This window comes from Leptinotarsa decemlineata, unplaced genomic scaffold (assembly GCF_025532065.1).
Source record: "Leptinotarsa decemlineata unplaced genomic scaffold, Ldec_3_MD MMD2_P_RNA_scaffold_2, whole genome shotgun sequence".
Classification (NCBI taxonomy): domain Eukaryota; kingdom Metazoa; phylum Arthropoda; class Insecta; order Coleoptera; family Chrysomelidae; genus Leptinotarsa; species Leptinotarsa decemlineata.
In genome coordinates this window covers 17,475,773-17,498,020 of record NW_027412529.1, presented here as the reverse complement: position 1 = coordinate 17,498,020, position 22,248 = coordinate 17,475,773, and the positions used below count along the sequence as shown (strand labels likewise).

Below are 22,248 nucleotides of genomic sequence, written 5' to 3'. Positions count from 1 at the left end.
GGAAAAAATCAGCTTCTCCCTGATTTATACACCAATATCAAATCCTTCAGGCAGAAAATAATACTATTTCAATCGCAATTACGTAAAAAATGTTTCACACATTTTAAAACATGTGAAATATTCCGACATTGAAACCCTGGTTCCGGAAGTCCAAATGGAAATTATTGATTTGCTTATTGATATGCTTAAGAACAAATATCAAAATTCATCTTTGTTGGAATTTTATAAGAGTCTTCCACTGGAACAATTTGATAATTTGCATAAATTTGCTCGTGGGTTGTTTTCTGTTTTTGGTACTACTTACTTGTGTGAGAAAACGTTTTCCAAGATGAAGTACACAAAGAATGTTTACAGATCTCAATTAACCGATGAGCATCTTAAATCTCTTTTGATAATCGGTACAAGTAAAATTGATCCACAACTACAAAGTATTGTCGGTGGAAAATCACAATTACATAAATCTCATTAGTATTTTCGTTTTACTGTGATTCATTTCAATTATTTGTTAGTTATTAATATGCTTAAACTTAGATACTTAAGTTTTCTTTGTCATCATTTCTGTCGTTAAGTTTTACCTTGCAAGTAAATAAAACCGAGTAATTATCATTCTGTTTTTTCTTCTTCAACTCATCACAGCAATAGTAACAACAATTAGGTAATCATTGGCTGCCGCGGGCCAGATTGATGACAGTAAATCATTGGCTGTCGCGGGCCGGATTGATGACACTGGCGGGCCGGATTTGGCCCGCGGGCCGTAGTTTGGAGACCCCTGGTCTAAACCAAAATTATTTTGAATCCAATCGATTTCCTGGAGTCTTTGAAGTACACTAGATACTCGTTGGGACAATAAGAGGATTGTTCCGAATTCTTGGGGCTCTTGTTGAATACTCTTCGTGAGCAAAATAATATCAGAATCAATACTCCTAACCGCTCTGGATTGAATAATTCCGTACAGTCTATCTCGTTTTGTGTTTGTAAATCTTCTGCTGGAAAAATCCTCACGTGTTTAAATTGTAGTAAATATTCAAGAGGTAGCAGAAACGTATGCGAATTTCTGGAACTTCAACTAGCGTTTCCCAATATGACTAATAAATAATCAGTCCGTGCAAAGGTTATTGTTAAATCATCTGAAAATGGAATTTTTAACAGGTGATGTTCGACTGTATTGCCAAACATGCGCCAAACTAACTGACTGTTATAAGAAAACAAGTATAGCTGAGCCACTAGTAAATGGATTAATAACACTGATGATCTTCAAACATGACTCAACCTCTGACGGAAGCACCAAACTCTTACGTAGGTTCGAAATAGATGATCACTTCAATCTAGTAGACCACTATTATAATTTTTATGTAGTCATTGTTCACTGTGGTTCTGGCGTTGAATCTGGTCATTATTACGCCCTGGCCAAAGACGAAACGGATTGGTTTTAAGTTTGACGATAGTCGTGTCACTGAGTGTTCTGATGATGTATTGAATTCATTAGAGCCTCTAGAGACACCCTACATTTTGTTTTATGAGAGAGAGGACATTGGCAGATCAAGATCTTCAGATGATGTGGTACTGCGGGTTTTTCCGGGTTTTCCTGCAGCTGAAAAAGCAAATGCGCCACTGGAATCAATGAAGTCGCCCCGGAGCGCCAATTAATTTTTGTTGTTGTTTTATAATTTCTGGATTTGTATTTTGGAAATGTTAGCATTTTTATCGTAGTTGAAATTTTGTTTGAAATATTTTAGTAAAGCTAAATTTGATACAATATGTAACAACAAAGAAGACCTCAAGAAAAAGTTGTTTGGAAAGGTCAAAATCAATATGTCTTTTAATTGTATCAATAAAAAAACTAACATTGAGAATCTCAGCAACATATATAGTTAACAAAACTACACCAACACCATAATAATCATGAAAATCACATCAATCAATAACTCTTTCATTAGGAAGTTCTCTTATATGCAGACGACACATGCACAATAATATCAGATCACTCGAAATTTGCACTTTCAGAATAACTTATCAAAACACTAAACCAATTCAAAGATTGGTGCTATTGTAACAGATTAATGTTGAATGTCTCGAAAACGGTTTGCATTGAATACCATACAGCTCAAAAACTACCATCAGAACTATTATTAAATACCACTTTAATCAGTATATCAAAGTCTACAAAATTTCTCTGAACCATATTCTACTATTATCTATCTTGGGAGATACAAATTAAGAGTGTCTGTAAGAAAATTAACCAGTGCCTGTTTTGGAATCTATACTAGATAGGGATACTTTATTCAATGTCTATTATTCATATGCTTACTCTGTGATTTCCTATAGTATCGTAGTATGGGGGCAGAGCTGTGATATTCAAATGGTGTTTGTATTACAAAAAATAATATTACGATTTATTTTTGACTAATCTTCTCAAACCCCATGTCGCGATGTACACAAAAACCAAAAAATTCTTATTGTTACTTCTATTCACTTAGATAAATAACTGAGCCATATTTACCGTAATCGAAATGAACTGCCAAAAATTATCTTATCCACAACCATAACACATAAGGTATAAAAACGACTTGTTGCAAAAAAAGCGAACCACCCTTTCCACAAAAAAAAATCATCTCTGATGACTGGAGCGTCTAACTTCAATAGGCTTCCTGATAGTATGAAAAATAGTAATACGTACGGAATTTTTCAGGGTGGGTTAAAGAAAAATTTCAATAAAACATTGTTTTCATAGCTAAGGGGAATTTGGTGACTTCCTCTCCAGCAGTGTTAACTGTCCGGATTGAACCGCGTGGTGTAATTTTCATCTTTTCAACTTCTGCTTCGACGCCACTACTTGCTTCAAGAACTACTTGAAACTGAACTCATATGACTTACATGACTCGACTTGGAGTTGAACAAAATAAGAACAAAGGCAGTGACGAGACTTGGAGGGTCTCGAGTCATGAAAGTTCAGTTTCAGTATCTTCTAACTCTGTATATACAGTGCTTTTCTTTAATGTCCCCCCCTTTATTTTTTGAACGGGTCAACTCAAAAAATTGAAATTTGGGATGATGAAATTAATGCATGAATACTTTATTTTGAAGTAAAATTGACAGATGAAACTTCAAGATGGCGACTGGGCGCCATCTAGGAAAAAAATTAAATGGAAAGGGGGGTCTTGTGACACATCTATTTGAAGCTCCTGACAAATGCTTCACAACCCTAGAATATAATGTCAATTTCTTCAACTACTACAAAATGGCGGAACTTTTAATGGTAGCCTTGAACTTCTTGACATATGAACAGCCTATCCGATATTTCACGCCGAACATTTTCGAACACGGTAACGTCAATATATCTACAAATATTTATTATTCTATACCGTATATCCAATATTGAAGCAGGTTCAGTTTCGTACATCTTTTGCTTCGAATAGCCCCATAAAAAAAGTCCGAAGGTGTCAAATATGGCGAGTGGGCTGGCCATTCTGTAGGTCCTCGAACAGTTCCCCTGTTAAATTTTGATCAATAAATAGAAGTCCTACAATATGATTTCCCAATATTCCTGTCCAAACGTTGTTTTTTTCTGGATATTGGGTATGTGTTTACCGGAAAACGTGAAGGTTGGTGTCTTCACACAGTAGAAGGAGACACCTCACAAACATTCGCGATGGAATAAGTAGACTGTTCAGAATTTACTACCATCTCACCAATTATTATCATTTGCTGTTCTTCCGGAATCGACGGATGACATGGGGGCTTTTATGTTATGTACACTACCTGTAGTTGTGAATGTGGATACAAGTTCCCTCAAATATTTTCTACAGATAGGACGATTCGGAAAACTTTCTCTGAAAATCCTTTCGGTCTCGTGAAAGTTACGCATCGCACCGTAAATAAAAATTGCTTCAATTTTTTCTTCCAATGCATGAGAATTGACCATTTTAGAGATTGTTGACGTGGTACCTTTCTACTAGTCAAAACGAAAACTAAAGGAGAATATTCTAACTGAACAATGATGTTTATTGTCGTACTAACATTTTTGTCGTTTTTATAAACAAAAAATAACTTGGAATTGCCATATGGCAGATAAAAAGGAATATTTCTAGAAATATCGATATTAATGTGTTTGTCTTCAGGAAATTATTAAATATTTCGCCATTTTGTAGTAGGTGAAGATATTGACTTCATGTTCTAGGGTTGTGAAGTATTCGTCAGGAGCTTCAAAATGCTGTCACAAGACTCCCCTTTCCATTTAATTTTTTTCCCAAATGGCGCCCGGAGACCATCTTGAAAGTTTCTTCTGTCAATTTCACTTCAAAATAAAGTATTCATGCATTAATTTCATTATCCCAAATTGAGTTGACCCGTTCAAAAAATAAAAGGGGGAGGGACATTAAAGAAATACACTGTTTTAAATACCTAAAACATGTGGAAGTATATTTATGCCAGCTTGTAACTTATTTTTAAATCCTAATTTACATCCAATTTATATTACAGAAGCCGGATTTCATGTAATGCAACAGCTTACTATCTGGAGCAATGCCACTGCCATGATGCATTTAAATACTTTTGTTGCCACCATACCAAACATATCTAGGGATTTGAATATTTTGAAGGAAGATACAAACAGTTTACGTGCATCAGCATCTCAACTGAATGATGGTGAGTATATCATTAAAAAACAATATTATTTTTCTTAAAAGTTATATTATGTGAACGACGACGACGACTGATTTAAATTATAGCGGAAATATGTTTCAGTTATAAAATTACATCAACTTATTCAATTTTCAAATTTTCATGTCACGTGAGTCATTGTTGTACTACAAATCAGAATGTGGCTGTAAGATTTAGTCAGGCTTTATTTACAATTTCAAGCAATGCTGATTACTGATGATTACTGCTCATTTTTTGGATATGTGACTAGGTCAACGCATAATTGGCATTTGCATAGTTTTCAAGAGCGAAAAAGCTTAAATTGAGATTTAGTACTCATTACGACAGTTGAACTCTCAAATTTTGTGCTCTTGTCAACTATCGTCACTTCTTTTTTTATTTATCAACATTGACTTCACAATGCACTCAAAAATTTTGAGTTTCATTGATAATTTCTTTTTTTCTGTACAGTATATTATCAATAAATAATGACAAGCTAACAAGAATATTGTCAACTCGAAAATGCACTAATTGGAGTTAGGTGAAGTGTATAATAGTATACTATTCAATGGGCGATAAATGTGGCCATTACTCATGAGAATGAAGTTTGTCAACGCCTCCAGCTTGTGTTGTAAAAAATTTGAGCAATGGCCATTTATAGTGTGTACAATACTATACTGTTACGTTTTTACCCGTGGGTTCACCAATAATTGACTACACTGAATAATCAAACTTAACTTTATTTCACTTGAAATACCACAAACACTTCAACTAAAAATTTTAAGTATTATTTGAATGTCTTTCGCCTTACTAGATCACTTCGCGCACTGCACTGTAACGTCCACTTCACTGTGTACTTGACTGTCCGAATACGCTTGCAGCCAGCGTTTCAATATCGCAATAAAACATCGTAGAATTTTCGCCTAAGTTCCATCGACATCGGTAGCATGTTTCTTGCTGCTTCTCGAGCGGCAGGAAACATTGGACATTCCCACGCTATCGGCTACGTCACGTTTGGTTTATGGTTACCAGTGGCGGCCGGCGTTATTTTCTTTTGGGCATGATTAACAACAATACTATTTCTGTGTCTACACTCATTTTCACTCTTTAAGTTCACGTTTTCTTTCTTATTTTTGATCAGAAGCTATATATATAGGGTCTTCCAACATGGACTTCTGAACTTTGACAATTGATAACGGCCATCTTGTTGAAGCTATGTCCGTCAAATTAGTTGTCGTTTATTCAGTTTGTTTTTCCCAATCACCATGGACGGATATAATATTAAACAACACGTGCAAATAATAAAATTATTTTATCAAAATGGGTGTTCTGTTCAGGCAACGTACCGTGCTCTTCGCCCATCATATGGTCGCCTTAATTGCCCTACTAAGAGGCATATTTCGCCATGTGTTGGATAAATTTGAGTTCACTGGTTCAGTAAACGATTGACCAACACCCGTACGTCGACAAAACGCAATATCTGCCGAAAACATCGCAGCTGTCTGTGAGAGTGTCAATCAATCATTTATTTAATCCTGTGGAACTTACAAAGTTATAGGACAACTCAATTCCATTTTCAAATGGATGGAAAAGTTGAATCTAACCAGTAGGTTATCATCAGAAAGGTAATTTTGTACCATACCGAACGACCTCTCTTTCATTTCAGATTTAGGGGTTGATGACAGGATCGAGAATATGTGGAAAATATTTCTCCTTCCAGCTGTCCGAGTATTTTTTGTTAAAATTCGCTACCTGAGAAAGTAGGTAGACACTTTTCTTTGGATCACTCTGTATGTACTATAATATATATGTTTACTGTAGATTTATTGTCTACATTTAAGTTCTCCAAGTTATTTGCTATAACTGTAGTAAATGCTCACGTTTTTCATTGGTGTAAGATAGTATGTATGTATTGGCGTGGCAGCCCTTTTTTAACTGACTCTTACAGCAATGCCGCAAGAGCACTTTGGAATCTTGCAGCCATTACATAGTTTTTTGTAAATGCCTTCGTTGATGGAAATATTTTCGGAAAAAGAAATTCGTTGAAATTGTTCACCTGAAACAGTGTATAACTAAACTAAATATATGCTTATTGTTGGGGATAGAGGTTAAACTTAATGAAGGTTTTATTGACAATTCACTGTTCTCAAGGAACGCCACTATTCTAGATATTTCAACTACTATACCAGTATGAATATGCTGTTTTTATATATTTCAGTGTTTTATAAAATAAATAGTTTTTTCCACCTCACTTGAAAGTTCACAATTTTTTTTCTTACAGCAATGAGAAAAGTGAAGAGAGATCTGTTGGGAACCCTAGAAAAATGCAAACTATCAGACTGTAGTGAAATTAAAAACAATATCTCCCATCTTCAGACCAACATTGATTTCAATAAGGTAAATACCTTCGAAAAATGTGTATGTTGAAGATTTGTTCTTCGTTTGTTTTTTGTTTTTTTTGGAAGGTTTCGAGTAATTATTAAAATTCTTAACTTTCAAAAGGGACATGACGAGCTGTTCATTGAATAACCATAGCTTTGTAATAACAGTGTTGGAGTCTTTTGGCTTTTAAGAACTTTTTAGTGGGTTAGCACTTAGCACTTGAAAGTAATTGATGATTTTTTGCGTGTTTTGAAAGCAGTGACGACGTTGTCTTTTTTATTGTAACACAACCGTTTCTTATGGAACTGAAAATAGATTTTTTCAATGTATAAAAAATTATGGATAATTTCAGAAAAAGTTACTAAAGTGTACTAGGTGTAATGTTGTCCAAGAGGATCAATAAAACACTGATCTGAATATTTGAATTATGCACCTTTGACAACCTAGCAATAAACCTGAAAAAATGTCATCCTAGGTTGTTGACAATTTATGCTATTTTAATTTTCAATTATATTTTACTTGTCTAGTAGCCCCAAAATTTCGTGGCTACGCATATTCTTATCCAAACATTTGGGAAGAACTATGCTTGTAAATCACCTGCATAATCAGGTGTCTCATCATACTAGAGGAAATATCATTTCTTGGAATAACTGATTTTTGTGGATCTGGATATTCGTACAATGTGACAAGTTCAAGCATGAGGCCAATTGCTAAACCCTTTGCTACCCCTTTCGATTTAAACTGAATATAACTTTTGAACAATAACAATGAAGTAAATAGAAGAAAGTCTGTCAAAAATTAAGTGTATTTTTATATAAATATTATGACAATAAAAGTAAGGAAGGGCAGAAAGGCCACATTTTTGTATTTTCGTATTTATAACTGAAAATTTATATAAGCCCACTTTTCGACTTTACACGTCGAAATTTTCAGTTTGTTAGAATTATTGATAAACAAATATTACAAATATGTGGCCCTTCTGCTCTCCCCTGTGAAACGATTTTTTTTTTATATTTTTTGTCATGAGATTTCAATACTTCAACAGAATTTTTCACGTTATGAATGATTGTTAGTTTTTTTGTACCTTTCTAATATATTTCAAATATTTTATTTGCACGCAGTACGTTGATAGATATTTTCCAAGGGTGAGTAACGGAATATGATTGTTTTATATGTTTGTTGCAAAATGAGGATGGACATTTTTTGCATAGGAAAAATTATAGGAAAAAAGAGTTTTGTTAATGCTATGTAGGTTATATAAGGTTACGTCCAAAGTGAGTGGGTCTATTCGACCCTCCACTGCACCTCCACTGGCTCACACCTACTCACACTCAACCAAATAAACCCAGCTTCTTAACGAAGCCGATTAGTTTGTATGGATAGTGGTCTTTCAGGTCAGATGGTAAGAGTACGGCTCTGCCGAAATCTAAAAACCTGATTCGGTCCTCAGCGGGGACCGCTGAGTATGTACTCTGCTGTTTCATCATTTTCCAAACATAGGCGACACACACTGTCTTCCGACAGTCCGAGTCTCTGCATATGATGATTCAAATGACACTGACCTGTAAAAAGGCCTGTTGTAGTTCATCCCTACTGTAGTCCAACAACTGTTTGGTATCAAGCTTCGAAGGGCGAATAAACGCCTTGGAGTGAGCCAATCCTGGAAGATTCTGCCAGAAGTCCATAAATCTTCTTGTCATCCAGGTGTTCAATCTATGTTTGGCAAAGTCTAAAGTGATGCCAATGACAGGTTCTGGTCCGTTGAAGCTGCTTGAAGCACCCTCCTTTGCAAGGGAGTCAGCAGCATCATTGCCTTCCAGGCCAGTATGGCCAGGAATCAAGACCAGACACAATCTGTTAAGTCTTCCTATCGAGGAGAGTCGTTTTTGGGCAATTTGCTAATGGAAATTTTTTGCATGGGAACAATAATAGGAAAAAGAGTTTTGTTAATGCTAAGTAACTTCAAATGATTATTTTTGGGGATTAAACACCTGAGTAAGCTTGAGAAACAGTGGAACCTGATAGTGGGTGGTCTATCCCTGAAAACGTAATTTTCATATCTATTGAAAACACTTTTTATACACAAGAAACCGCTAACCAAGTTAGCGTCATCAGGTGGTGAAGCGAAATATGCATCAAGAGACTTTTATTCTGGTGTGGGAAAAGTGTTTTCAATAGATTCATTTTATGCCAGAAGTTCCAATTGTACCTATAATAACTGTCGTAACAATTGTTATTTTGAGACCGAAATTTAGTTCCTGATATATTTTTAGCTACCCGATGTTTCACCAACTATTGATAAGTTGAATGAATTCAACACTGATGAATTGAGAAGGGCAGCTGAAGAAGGAAAACAAAAGCTTGATGGTATCGAAGAAAAAATCAAAGCCGAAATGAATGGCACTCTAGATCAAGCTATAGCAAAAGTCGATCAAGCTGGTAAGCATTGATACACATGTAATTCTGTTCTAAATTGTGTATTTGGGATGTACTTTTGAAATTATTCATTATAATATGTCAATGTAGAACTGAACCAATTTTGAATTGTTTTTATTATAGGGGAAACAATAAAAACATACTTAAATAATATAACAGAAGCTGTTTCAAGTATTCAAACTCAAATAAACTATGCAGATGACCACATTGATGATATGAAGAAGTACATTCATGATTATGGTCACTATCGATATTATGGAAGTCTGGTAATTAGTTGCATTTTACTGCTGATAGCGATTTGCATAGCTTTTGGATTGATTTGTGGTATCTGTGGTAAAAGACCTGATGGATATAGTGATAACTGTTGCAATAAAGGTGCTGGAAGTCAGTTTTTGATATGGTATGTATACATTTTAATTCAAAGTGAATGTATATTCACATATAAAGTACTAGTTGTTGCCCGCGGCTTCGCCCGCGTAGAATTTGGTAGTTGTAGTACTAATTAGTACTATTTTGCTGTATCGCTGCTGTTCCAATATTTTGACAGAATCAGAATCAACGAACTTAGGCGTGCGCAGCATTATAGAACAGTGCTTTCAGAAAAATTTTCTACAGCGCCATCTAGTGGCGAGTTACAGAAAAACTGCTAGCCTAAAACCTTCTCTATGAGAAAATACTTATACATGTCAAGTTTCATCACGATCGGTTGAGCGATCTAGAAGTTTATCACTTACCAACCAACCAACAAACATCCATTTTTATAATATATAATAACCCCATCCCAACACGGCTTCCGCCGCAATTACTCGATAGAAACCGCTTCAATAGAACTGACACAATACATCCACGAAAATATCGACCAGAACAAATATGTGGCAGGAATCTTCTTCGATCTGACTCGCGCCTTCGATACAATCAACCCTGAATATTTAAAAATTTAAAAAAAAAAAAAAAAAAATTAAATTAGAAGCGATGGGCATCAGAGGACCAATCCAGTCATGGATCCAATCTTATATGACGGGCAGGAAACTCAAGGTTCAGATTGAGGATGAGTTTTCTAGTGAATTCGATACATTCATTGGTACCCCTCAAGGAGGGGTGTTAGGCCCACTTTTATTCCTACTATATGTGAACGACTTACCCTCATATATAAATCATGGACGCGTATTCATTTACGCAGACGACACAACAATTATAGTTGCAGCTGATGGCCTATCTGAGCTGGAAATTTCAACACAAGCAGTCATGAGTAACTTCGCACAATGGTGCAAAAGAAACCATCTTATTATAAACGAGAAAAAAACTGTGATGATCGAATTTACTGCACCGCTGAAGAATGAAAACAATTTAAAACTATTAACTAGCACTAACACTATAATTTACTCATCCAAATGCACCAAATTTCTTGGAATAGAACTTGACCATAAATTGAACTTCAACAAACAAATTGACTGCCTATGTAAAAAATTGAATAAACTTTACTTCGCGATGAATAGTCTGAAATCGAATTTTTACCGATGTCAGCTGATTAACTTATACTATGCCTTAGTCTACTCAGCGATCAGCTGCAACATAATCGTGTGGGGCAGGGCGACCGAGATAACGAGAGTATTCATTCTGCAAAAGCGATTTATTCGCCTGATATTCAACTTGGACTATAGGGAATCATGTAGAGAGACTTTTAGGACAAATAGCTTGATGACTTGTACAAGCATTTACCTCTACAAGCTATTAAATTATACCCACCAGCACAAAAATAAGTTTCAAAAAAATAGTGATGTCCACCAATACAACACTCGAAACAAAAACAATGTCCACTTAAGCAAATTCAACCGTCTGCACCTGAAAAAATCTCCACTCTATGCAGGAGGATATTTCTATAACCTGCTACCAGATGAAATAAAAGCAAATGAAAATATAGTCAAATTCAAATCCACCTTGAAATCATTTTTGATTGACAACTGTTTTTATTCCCTAACAGAGTTTACTGAACAATTACTAAAATGAAATAACATATTCTCATCCCCTACATAGCACCAGGCATTTTATTCCCAACTCTACATGTACGAACTTTTAAAAAATATGTATTGTATTATTGTATTGTTAGTATTTTTATGTGTATTTTTCGTTTTTTATTAAGATGTATTGTAATTTTATCCTGATTCTCAACCGAACACGGTTATTAGACTTATCTCATGTCATGTAAATGATTCGAAGAGATCAATAAATCTATCTATCTATCTATCTATATATTAGATACTAGTTGTTGCCCGCGGCTTCGCCCGTGTAGAATTTGGTAGTTGTGGTACTAATTAGTACTATGTTGCTGTATCGCTGCCGTTCCAATGTTTTAACAGAATCAGAATCAACGAACTTAGGCGTGCGCAGCGTTATAGAACAGTGCTTTCAAAAAATTGTTCCACAGCGCCATCTAGTGGCGAGTTACAGAAAAACTGATGCCTAAAAACCTTCTCTATGAAAAATTACCTATACATGTCAAGTTTCATCACGATCAGTTGAGCGATGTAGAAGTTTATCACCCACCAACAAACCAACCAACCCATAAACATATAAATTAGATATATGTATATATATATATATATATATATATATATATATATATATATATATATATATATATATATATATATAAATAAAAACTTTATATAGAGGAAAAATTACAATAATGAAAATAAAACACCTTAATGTGACAAATTAAACACATATTACTACTATTCATTTACTTTGGGGTCGGCAAGTAGTTTTAGGTGGGGTCCGGTAACTGTGGGAAAATTTTGACGAGGTCCAGAAAAAAACAACTGATGAAAATCAAGTGCTACCTATGTATTATTTTGGTTTCAAATCAAATTCTGAATTAAAAAAACACAAAATTTAAAATTAATATATTACACCAACGGTCTTGAGCCAGTTTTTTATAGTTTGGTTCTCGATAGGAACAGCTAATTCGAAGTGTGTCTTCAAGGTGGGCGTCCGTTAACCTCGAACGATATTTGTTTTTAAAAAAATAAATCTTTGATATATTCGCAAAGACACATCTTCTTGCAAATCCATTCTGCTGCTACATCAACTTCAAATGGCGATTCAAGAAACGGAGATATCTTGCCCATCTCTGCAAAGTCTTGAAGTCTTGTAGCAAATTCGTTCCTAAGATCGACTAGAAATTTTACAAACACTGCAATGTCTTCTTCAGAGTTCTTTTTATCTTAAAGAGTTGTCGGAATATGATTAAATTTTTGTCTTGCAATATCTTTTTTAAAGATATCCAGCTTGCCACGAAAAGTAGACACGTTTTGTATCATATCACATATAATTTTTCTATTTCCTTGTGATTCTGTGTTGAGCACATTAGCACATTCAAATATTTCAAAAAGTCCACGGCCAGCATATTACGCTCGTTTGTGCTTTCTGGCTCCCTTCGTATCTAAGTTTTGCAAGAAGGAGGTTACTTCTTTTTTTATCAGTCCTGTCCATTTTGTCCTGTTGCAGTAAGTCAGAATACGCTGTCAGAAATAAACTCCTTCAAATGTCGGTGCTAAAGAGCAGAATGAGATCTTATAAAATTAATCAACTTGACCAAGCTGTCCATCACTTCTTTCAGTTTTCCACAAAGGGTTGTCTGGTGAATTATGCAATGATACGATATTAGACCTGAGTTTTCATCCCTGATTCTCTCTACTACACCTTTTTCTTTGCCAATCATTGCTGGGGCCCCGCCAGTTGAAAGCGACACCATTTTATCTTAAATAATATTAGGTTTAGTAATAAATTCATCAATGACCTTGAATAAATCTTCTCCTCGAGTGTAACCTTTCAACGGCAATATTGCTAGCAACTCTTCCCTAAAAGTCTGACACTCAATATTTGTTCATCATCAACGATGTCACATGATTCATCAAGTGCTATGGCGTAGCAAGGTGCCTTTTGTAGTAGTTCAAGAAGAGTGTTTTTAATATCAGCAGCAAAAATTTCAATTTTTTGTGTATTACTTCTCGCTGATTATGAAATACTTTGAAATGCAGCGACTTCTTTTTTTCTTAAAAAAGTGCCGTGACTACTACTAAGATACATTTTTTCACCATCTCAGAATCTGAAAATGGTTTCTGGTGTTTATCAAGCGTCCAGCACACACTTAGCGCTTCATCTGTGGATTTTTATTACTTGCTTATACAACGAACTGGTAATTTTGTGCTTTTTCTTTGTGAGAACTGAGATATGCATGAAGCTTTTCTTTACGAGCCTTACTGCCAAGAGGAAAGTTTTTGTGAAATTGCTGATGAGTTGTTTCGTAGTGTCGCTTCAAATTACCACTCTTAACAATAGCGACAGTTTTATTGCATATAAGGTACACTGGAAAAGCTTCAGGCCTATTAGGCAGCATAAAACAATAACTCCCCTGTCTCTGAGTGACTGAATCTCGAAGACGTATTGAGTCCTATTGGAGTCAGTCAACCCATTCACAGGATGATGTGTTTGTCTGAACATGGGTTCCTTACAGATCACTAGTTTTCGGGTCAGAGGAAACTTGTAATTGCTGAGGATGGAAGAGTCTCCTTTTTAGAGCTGTCCATAAAAGAGCCTATCACTCTATTCAATGATCCGTTTTTTTTGTAAATTCATTTACTTTGCTTCTTGACACAGGCAACACATTTGGATTTCAAATTTGAAGTAGTTAATGGATGATCCCTTACACTGGAATCAAGTTTTTTCGAGAGATGAGAGTTTCTATGGATTTGATGTTTGGCAAACCAGTTGTTGAAGAAGTTTTTGTCTGTTTCAAAAAACATTCATGCTTTGAAGAACAAACTAGAATCCACTCACTAGTTTACTAGATACAAGTTTCAGTTTGGAGATAAGCTTCAGAGAAGGAGATGGAGTATGGCTTTACTAATTCCTAAAGGCGAAAGGTTTTGAATCTTAATTCACTGAGTTTTTGGCCAGGGGTCAATTGAGTCGTCAAGACTATTCCAAAGATTCCAGTATCACTTTGATGTAACCCCAAGTTTCTGTAGAGGTGACCCTTCAAGTGTGAATTAATGAGATATTTTGTTTTCAGGATGAATAATCTAATCTAACTCAAAAGTCAGGGCTTATCACGATATACATTTCTTTGGAACATCTCATATGCATGCCATTACGTTACTGCAGATATTTCAATAATTCTGGATGATACTGAAAAACTGAACTTTGACAATTTAATGACCCTTCATTCATGAACATGAAATATCGTATATTGCACTGAATATTACCAACATGTTCGGCATTAGCCGCAATTGTAACTGACAGTGTTTTTTTACATTACCATTATTTATGACTTCAAATGAGAATTTTTTTCAGTGCTGTGATGATAATGTTCATTTCTACACTACTTATTGGAGTCATAACATTAGTAATGTTGCTATCAGGTTTAGTGTCAGATAGAGCAGTTTGTTATCCAATGAGAAACCCCGAGAAATCAAAAGTGTTGGATCTGTTAGATGAGTTAATTGATAAACAAATAACCAACCAGGATTTGCACATCAACGTGAAAGATACTTTACAACGGTGCTATAGAAATGAAAGCATTTACAAAGTATTCAATCTGCAAAGTAAATTCGATATTGACACCATAACCAATAAGTTTGATATATCTCAATATTTGGATCAGATGAATTCAAAGCTGACAGATATTCTAAAGAATGATTTTACAATTCTGAGTGAACGCAATGAAAATATTTTGAAAAACTTGTCAAATTTCGATCCAAGTATCAACTTTGATCAGTTTCAACATGAGGTGAGTGTTATTTTTTTTAAAATTCAATGTTTATGTTTAAAATCCATCGTGGTCATTTTTTTTATCTTCAAGTCTGGTGATGATTTTCAACTGATTTATGTTTAATTATAGTGGTTGTTCAGTATTTTTTGCACACTATGATTTTCTTGGCATAATTTTCTACTACTTCTCGAATTGTTTGTTTATTAACCTTGTATGTGTATTTTCACTGTGAATTTATCCAATTGATATGTTGACAACAGTTAACGCCGCTATACCAAAAATACCATTTTCAAATTATATTTTTACTAATTTGAAAAGTTTATATAGAACACTCTATATCCTATCAGAGTTGAGTTTTAATATCCCTCTCAAATAGACGTTCTGTAATGTTATATTCAATTAAATTAATTTTTAAAATATAAAAGTAAAATTTGATATCGGTTTGGTATTAGGTTGTTGAAGAAAGGAGAGGGAAAGACATCAACTAATCTCAGTGTATTAATATACATTCCTTAAAGAATTGAAACATATATCATTCACAGGACTTGTCACATTGTATAGTTCTTTTGTGAATATCTTTTTGAATTCAATTTCAATCCATTCCATTCCATTTTTGTAGACCAGACAGAATGGAAAAATGTTTTTCATGTAATTCAACGTTAATGTGAAATTATTTGTTTTGAGAGAGCTTTTTTCCAGTTTGTATCTGATAGAAACTTCTGTACATGATCTACACATCTTTGTTAGAGTTAATTTTGAACTCAATTGTTTTCTTCCTTCGGAAGACTGTCATATTTTTTTGTATGAAGATGGAGAAGTAGAAAGCCACAATACGTTTTTTTTTTTCATAAACTAATCTCTCTTAAAAATATGTTCCTTTTAAGTTTATTTATATTTATTTTAACATTTTCGTTAACTTCCTTATACCAGCATATTTATGTCTGGAAGTTTTATATCAAGTAAATAAATAAGATAATGAAGAAATGTAACATTAATGAAAATGTATCAAGTATTACTTTGAATATTTGTGATCATTTTCTGAAATTTTTCAGTTGAATGAAAATTTCACCAACCTCAGTTTGAACGAGATTTCTAGTACCTTACAAAAGCTTGCAGAAAGGACAGAGGGCGATGTGAAACAAGAGTTATTACTGAGTATTTTACATATCAATACCTACGATGAAAAACTTCTTACTCCAATGAAAGAGAAGGCATCGCAAGTTATCGTAAGTGAACATACAATCATTTATTTCTTCAGTTCAATCTTGAATTTGTGATAAACGTATTTCTAGAAACAATTTCTGTAATATGAAGACTGGAATAGTGGATTTCCATTTTGAAAATTTCGGAATTATAAATCGAAACTACTTTTTGTAAAATTTTGAAAAATTTAAGATGAAACATTCAACAACCAGTAGTAAATATTTCCCAAGGGTAGGACCTAATGTAATTATGGCAACGCTGTTTGAGAATGACAATTCCTATGTGAGATGTAATATAAGTTCAGTTATTTATTATACTGGTACTAGAGTGCCACCACGATTTAGCCAAAGCCTCGGTAGATAATAATATTATCCTAAGGTGGGTTAAAGGGCACGACAGGAGGAAAGGTAATCACATTGCCGAATTTTTAGTCAAGGAAGCGGCTGGACTAAGAATTTTAGAACCCAGTGGCACCTACGGCTTGATGACTTTGACAATTGCGGAACTAGCCAAATGTCACACCCATGCTCAATTCCTAAAGAGATGGGATGAAATCAAAGGAAGAAATCTTGCCAGGTTCACCCTGGGAAGCTGGCGACGAAGAAATATCTGGCAATGACCAGGAAAAAAATCTTCACTTGACAGTAGCATTTCTGACTGGCCACTGTCAACTAAGGAAACACCTCCATAATATGGGGCTGGTGGACACTCCTCTATGCAAGATGTGTGAACAAGAAGATGAAACTGTCAGGCATGTCCTATGGGAGTGTCCAGAGTTATTGTCAATAAGAGAATGTGTGTTCGGCGATTCTTGGCCTACACTTGCCGATATGAAGATGTTTCCCAGTGACCTGTCCACCTTCCTGGAAAGGACAAGATGGACGATGACCTAGGAGGACGACAACTCCTCGGGAGGATGTACAATGGGTCACATGCTGCCTAAGTGTTGTGGGCCTACACTTACCCTCTCTACTCTACAGATACAAATATTTAATTAGTATTAGTGGTTGATACAGACATTTAATAGATTTTCGTTTACTATAGACACAGATATATAGGCATATAAAGAAAATCTGTATGTACCTGACTTGTTTATGTTTCAGTCACTCAGTTTCGTGGTCTAAATATGTTTTTTTCTCAGTACATAATCTATTTTCTCCCAATTTTAATATATAAGGTGCCACTAGTTATAACTGATGAAATGCTTTTTATAACCAAGTATGAAATGTTTTACTTTTTGTAACTTATCATAGATGTTCTTAACTATATTTTATTGTGAAAATATTGAGGAGAAACCTATATAATCGAATAGTCACCACTTGAATAACCGGAACACCAAATTTGAATGAATTATTTTTTATGGTTGTCCTAAACTCTGTTCATCAAACAAACAAAATAAACCACCAAACAGTGGTAGATGCGTGATCATCAGGTGATCACCACGCATACGTGAATCTATTGGGTAAAATAAATAAGCCTCCGTACGCTGGCCCAATCATATTTAACTACAATTGGCTGGTGGAATTCATTGTTACAGTGGCGGAGTGGTCTGTTGAACGCCTGTGGTGTGTACATATACTGTATTTTAGAGTTTGACATTTTTAAAATGTCAAGTACTGATCTTATGCTTGAGCAGTCCATCGTAGGATGTATATTTTTCAAATGGAAAGACGGAGATATGAATTCCCACTTATTTTTTATGATGAAATAGTAATTTACTTATTATTTAATTGATTTTGCATGTTTTCTGTATATCCCATCGGTATTTTTCTCCTCTCAAAGATGCCAAAAAAGAAATACATGCATTTTTATAAATTCATGTATTTCATTTCTTGATAATTGAATATTGACAAATACATTTAAATTTAGGTAATTGCACAGAATCTGGATTCAGCTTTGAAGATGAATTCAAGTAACTTCTCGGAAGCTATTAACAACTTAATAACTGAAATCGAGAAAGCTCAGGAAACATTGAGGAATGATGGAACCAAACTGCTCAAAGAGGTATTGCTATATCTTATTAAGTTTTTACATTAACTTGAAAAATATGCCATTTTTCAGGCTGCCAAACAAATTAGTAAAATTATCAAAGATCAGGTCGACAGTTATTTGAATAGGGTAACTAATGTGACAAGAGACGAATTAGGTCAGTGTGGGCCATTGAATGTTGCAATTCAAGCAACATTAATTTCAACTTGTGACAAAATCCTATTACCGTGGGTGAGTATCTAATGTAAAAATGTTTACCATCAAAATGTTCAACATTGATACAATTTTCAATAAGTTTTGAAATATATTATTTTTCAGAATGGATTTTGGGTGACTCTCCTATTCACCTTGCTGTTGTTTATACCGACCATCATTGTATCAGTAAAGTTAGCGACACTTTATCAGAAATACAAACAAAATGGGCAGTATGTTGAAACGTAAGTTATTAACTTTATAAATTCAATTTCAAATCTCTCTCTAACCTGTACTAGTAAATTTATAAAATCAGTGGTGAATAAACTTCTCCAGTCAATTATACATCATCGATATGAGATAGATTTATATTTATTTACATATCAGTAAAACGTCGTTAATCCTATTTGATTCACCTCAACTGCTGTAAATTTGATTTTTTTGGCATGGTTCCTACCTTGAAAACAATTGTCTTGCAATTGTGTATTAGTTAAGATTGCCTGAGTATTATGTAATTAGAAGTATCTTTATGTTGTTTTACAGTGAGTATTTGTATGATGCCTATGCTGATCGTGGGGATAACATTCCCCTGAATAGGTAAGTGTGCCCTTTTCATGCATGATAGAGAAAGGTTGTAACATAGCACCTAAAAATTGCATGAATTGTGCTTAATCAAGGTTCAGAAATTATTTTGAAGTCGAAATTCAACATGAGCTAAATGCAGGGTAGTGATAGATTTTGAAATAATGCTGGTATTATAATTTTTTGCTTAAATTTAGTCAGATTGTCTCTTACTCTTGAAAACATTGAAGTTATATTCTTGGAGAATTCAGTTTTTTGGGCTTAGTTCCGAAATCTTTTCGAAAATTAATATGTAACAAAATTCGTGCTATTTCTAATTAGGTATTCAAAAGGAGATTATTAGAATAGCAACCTGTGTGATGCTCCTCTATTTTGATTCCATTTTCTGATACCACTTGTTTTTATCTTTTCATTATATTTTTTGCTGAAAAACGTTTATTCGCTTTTGTGGCCATGTTTCTTTTCAATATATGTTAAGTTTTATGGATGATGTTTGAATTAGAGCTAATTTCAAGTTTAAACTGTAGGATTGAAATTACCTTATTGTGTGTGTGTGTGAGTGCATACGTACAACTCACTAGTAACATATTTTCGAAGAAAGGAACAAAAATAAAATTTTAGAATAGTTTATCAGTTTTATTGAAAAGCATTAAAATTGGATCTTAAAATCTCTGCCATGAAAGAAACTTTATCAATGCAGTGAAAGTGAAGTCCCGTTTATGTCCCAGTAAACTATACAACAAATTATTTCATCTGTACTCGGAAATTTTCAATGTGTTTTAGTTGGAAAACAAAATGAAAAATACCTCATATGAGAAGTCATATGTTGTAAAATCGTATATTTATTTGATTTTTATTGAAAAGAAACACTCTTTCTCTCTTCAGTTCAATAAATTTCTATTGTTAAATATCTTCTGTCTAAGAATAAATCAGTTAACTACTGAATGAGAGAAACTAGGATGATATTAAATTAAATACATGAAGTTATATCTACCAGATTGGCCTTTGTGATGATCCTTGCAGAAGTATCTTTCACTTGTAATTCAATATCCGTCATTTAGCTAACTGGTAGTTTTTCGACCTTGTTTTTGTATCTATCATACCTTACTTGAGAAAAAGGTTTTGGTTTTCTACTTCTTCATCTTTATACAAAAAATGATAACTTTCAGAAGAAGGAAGAAAGTGAATAATTTCAAAATAACATTACAATAAAAATGTAGTCAATTTTTTCAAATATTTGAAAACTTCAAATAGACTACATAAAATGAAAATATGAGTAAATGTTTCTGACCCACAAAAATGCGTAATGATGAAAATGTTTTGCTTGCCAAACTAGCAGACCTGCCAGGTGCAATTTGTGATTTTATTTGCTTCACTTATGCTTTTCCTTCATTGGCTTCGTATCATATGATTTTCAAATTTGTTCACTTTGTTTTATGAATTTGTAATGTTTTTGCTATTGAAAACAAACACAGTTCCAAAACCTGTGCTCTCAGTCCCAATAAATTCATGAAGCAAGCATATCAACAGAAATTCAGCTTCTCAGAAGGTAAATTCAACGACATGTAATGCACATTCTCCGGCGTATTCACCCCTTGAATCATTTGAAACATTATGTTGTCACTGATTGATTAAGAAGTGACTCCTCTAAAATACTTGTAAATTAAATAAATTCGTTGAATTTCACTGAAAACAGTATGATATCATGAATATCTAGAGGAAAAAAAGAAACTATTGTAGACATAGGCGGATTACATGTTACTTGCTGGGAATAATCTATATGAAATCATTTCTCATTTAAAATCTTATATGAGAATACAAGTAACCATGTACTTCAGTAGGGAATGAATGAACGTAAAGAAATTGTAGAAAAGAACAGATTTCTGAGTAATTTTGAATCATGGAACCAAAAGCATTTGAGGAACACTGCTAAAGGATCATAGTAGCTGAAAATTCATCATAGTCATGTCAGAATCATGATCGTGTTGAAAAACTGAGAAACTTATATCCTCTTCATCGAATAAGTAAGTGGTACTTTGTTATACCAAGATAAAATTAATGGTAAAAATAGTGTCCTTCGCTGTATTCTAGACTGATATTCAGAAAAAGATTAGTTTTTCTTGAGTTGATACTATCTATTATTTCATAATTGTACTAGGTTATGACGGGAAATCCTTAAAAAGCTAAATAAGAACTTTAAAATGTGATTAGTGAACAATTTAGTCATTCTTAGTTTAATTATCATAATTTATTTTTTTAAAGCCGTGGTGCAAAACAAAGAGGGGCTAAGAAAAAGAAGAAAGTAAAGAAGCACGAGGAACGACCTCAAAATATGGGAGGAGAGGTGGTGTCTCGGGAATATGCTGCAGGATCACATCCACCTGAGTCTAGATATGCTGATATGGCTCCAAAGTAAGTTCATTTCCAATTCAACGTTTTGAAATGCATTAAAAAATCCTTAAATACAGACAGGATTAAATTGGTTTGAAGGTATCATGGATTCAAAAATAAAAAGTAGAATATTTGATATAAATACTAAAGAATGTAAACTTTTACGGCCGGAGATAACTGTGTGAAAGCTATTTTCCGGGTGTTTTTGTCTTGGTCTGCAGGTTTTTATTATGCTTGACGTTTTTTATTCTACTGAGGTAGACATTTTCAAAGGCGGCAACTCGAGAACCTTTTCGGGCCCTGCGGTCGTTACCACATCCCCTTTGAAAATATCTCCACGCAGTATTATACAAAACGCCAGGCATGAAAACCTGATGACCACGGCCAAAAAACCCGGAAAATAGCTTTAACAAAATTAAATATTGTTCATGTCAAACTACAAAAATTACGAACATAGAGTTTTTCACCGTCAAGAGTATGTAAAGAGGGGGTAGTATCCGGGGTTAAAGGACATATTCTATGTGCTTCTAAGAAGATGGAATATTAGACACCTTGTCTACAACAGTAAAGGGCATCTTCAGCAGCAAAATAGTAGTCTTAAAAAGTGGCGCAATACTGGTTCATAAATTTAGTTTTGTGAAAGGAACCAGTAGTCTTGAGCT

At 34.1% G+C, this 22,248-nt stretch overlaps 1 protein-coding gene across 3 annotated transcripts in view; it reads left to right on the top strand.

Moving 5' to 3' along the window:
* The window catches only part of promL (prominin-like), a 99,374-nt gene that overhangs the window by 72,145 nt on the left and 4,981 nt on the right, over positions 1-22,248 (top strand). For 2 of the 3 annotated variants that reach the window (XM_023161946.2, XM_023161948.2), the window contains exons 5-15: positions 4,480-4,644; positions 6,920-7,035; positions 9,294-9,459; positions 9,580-9,856; positions 14,812-15,247; positions 16,282-16,455; positions 18,302-18,436; positions 18,494-18,652; positions 18,740-18,858; positions 19,157-19,210; positions 21,458-21,607. In XM_023161946.2, the coding sequence (XP_023017714.2) occupies positions 4,480-4,644; positions 6,920-7,035; positions 9,294-9,459; positions 9,580-9,856; positions 14,812-15,247; positions 16,282-16,455; positions 18,302-18,436; positions 18,494-18,652; positions 18,740-18,858; positions 19,157-19,210; positions 21,458-21,607 (1,951 nt within the window). The remainder of the gene's footprint in view (positions 1-4,479; positions 4,645-6,919; positions 7,036-9,293; positions 9,460-9,579; positions 9,857-14,811; positions 15,248-16,281; positions 16,456-18,301; positions 18,437-18,493; positions 18,653-18,739; positions 18,859-19,156; positions 19,211-21,457; positions 21,608-22,248) is intronic. The other variant, XM_023161947.2, reaches the window with a different exon arrangement.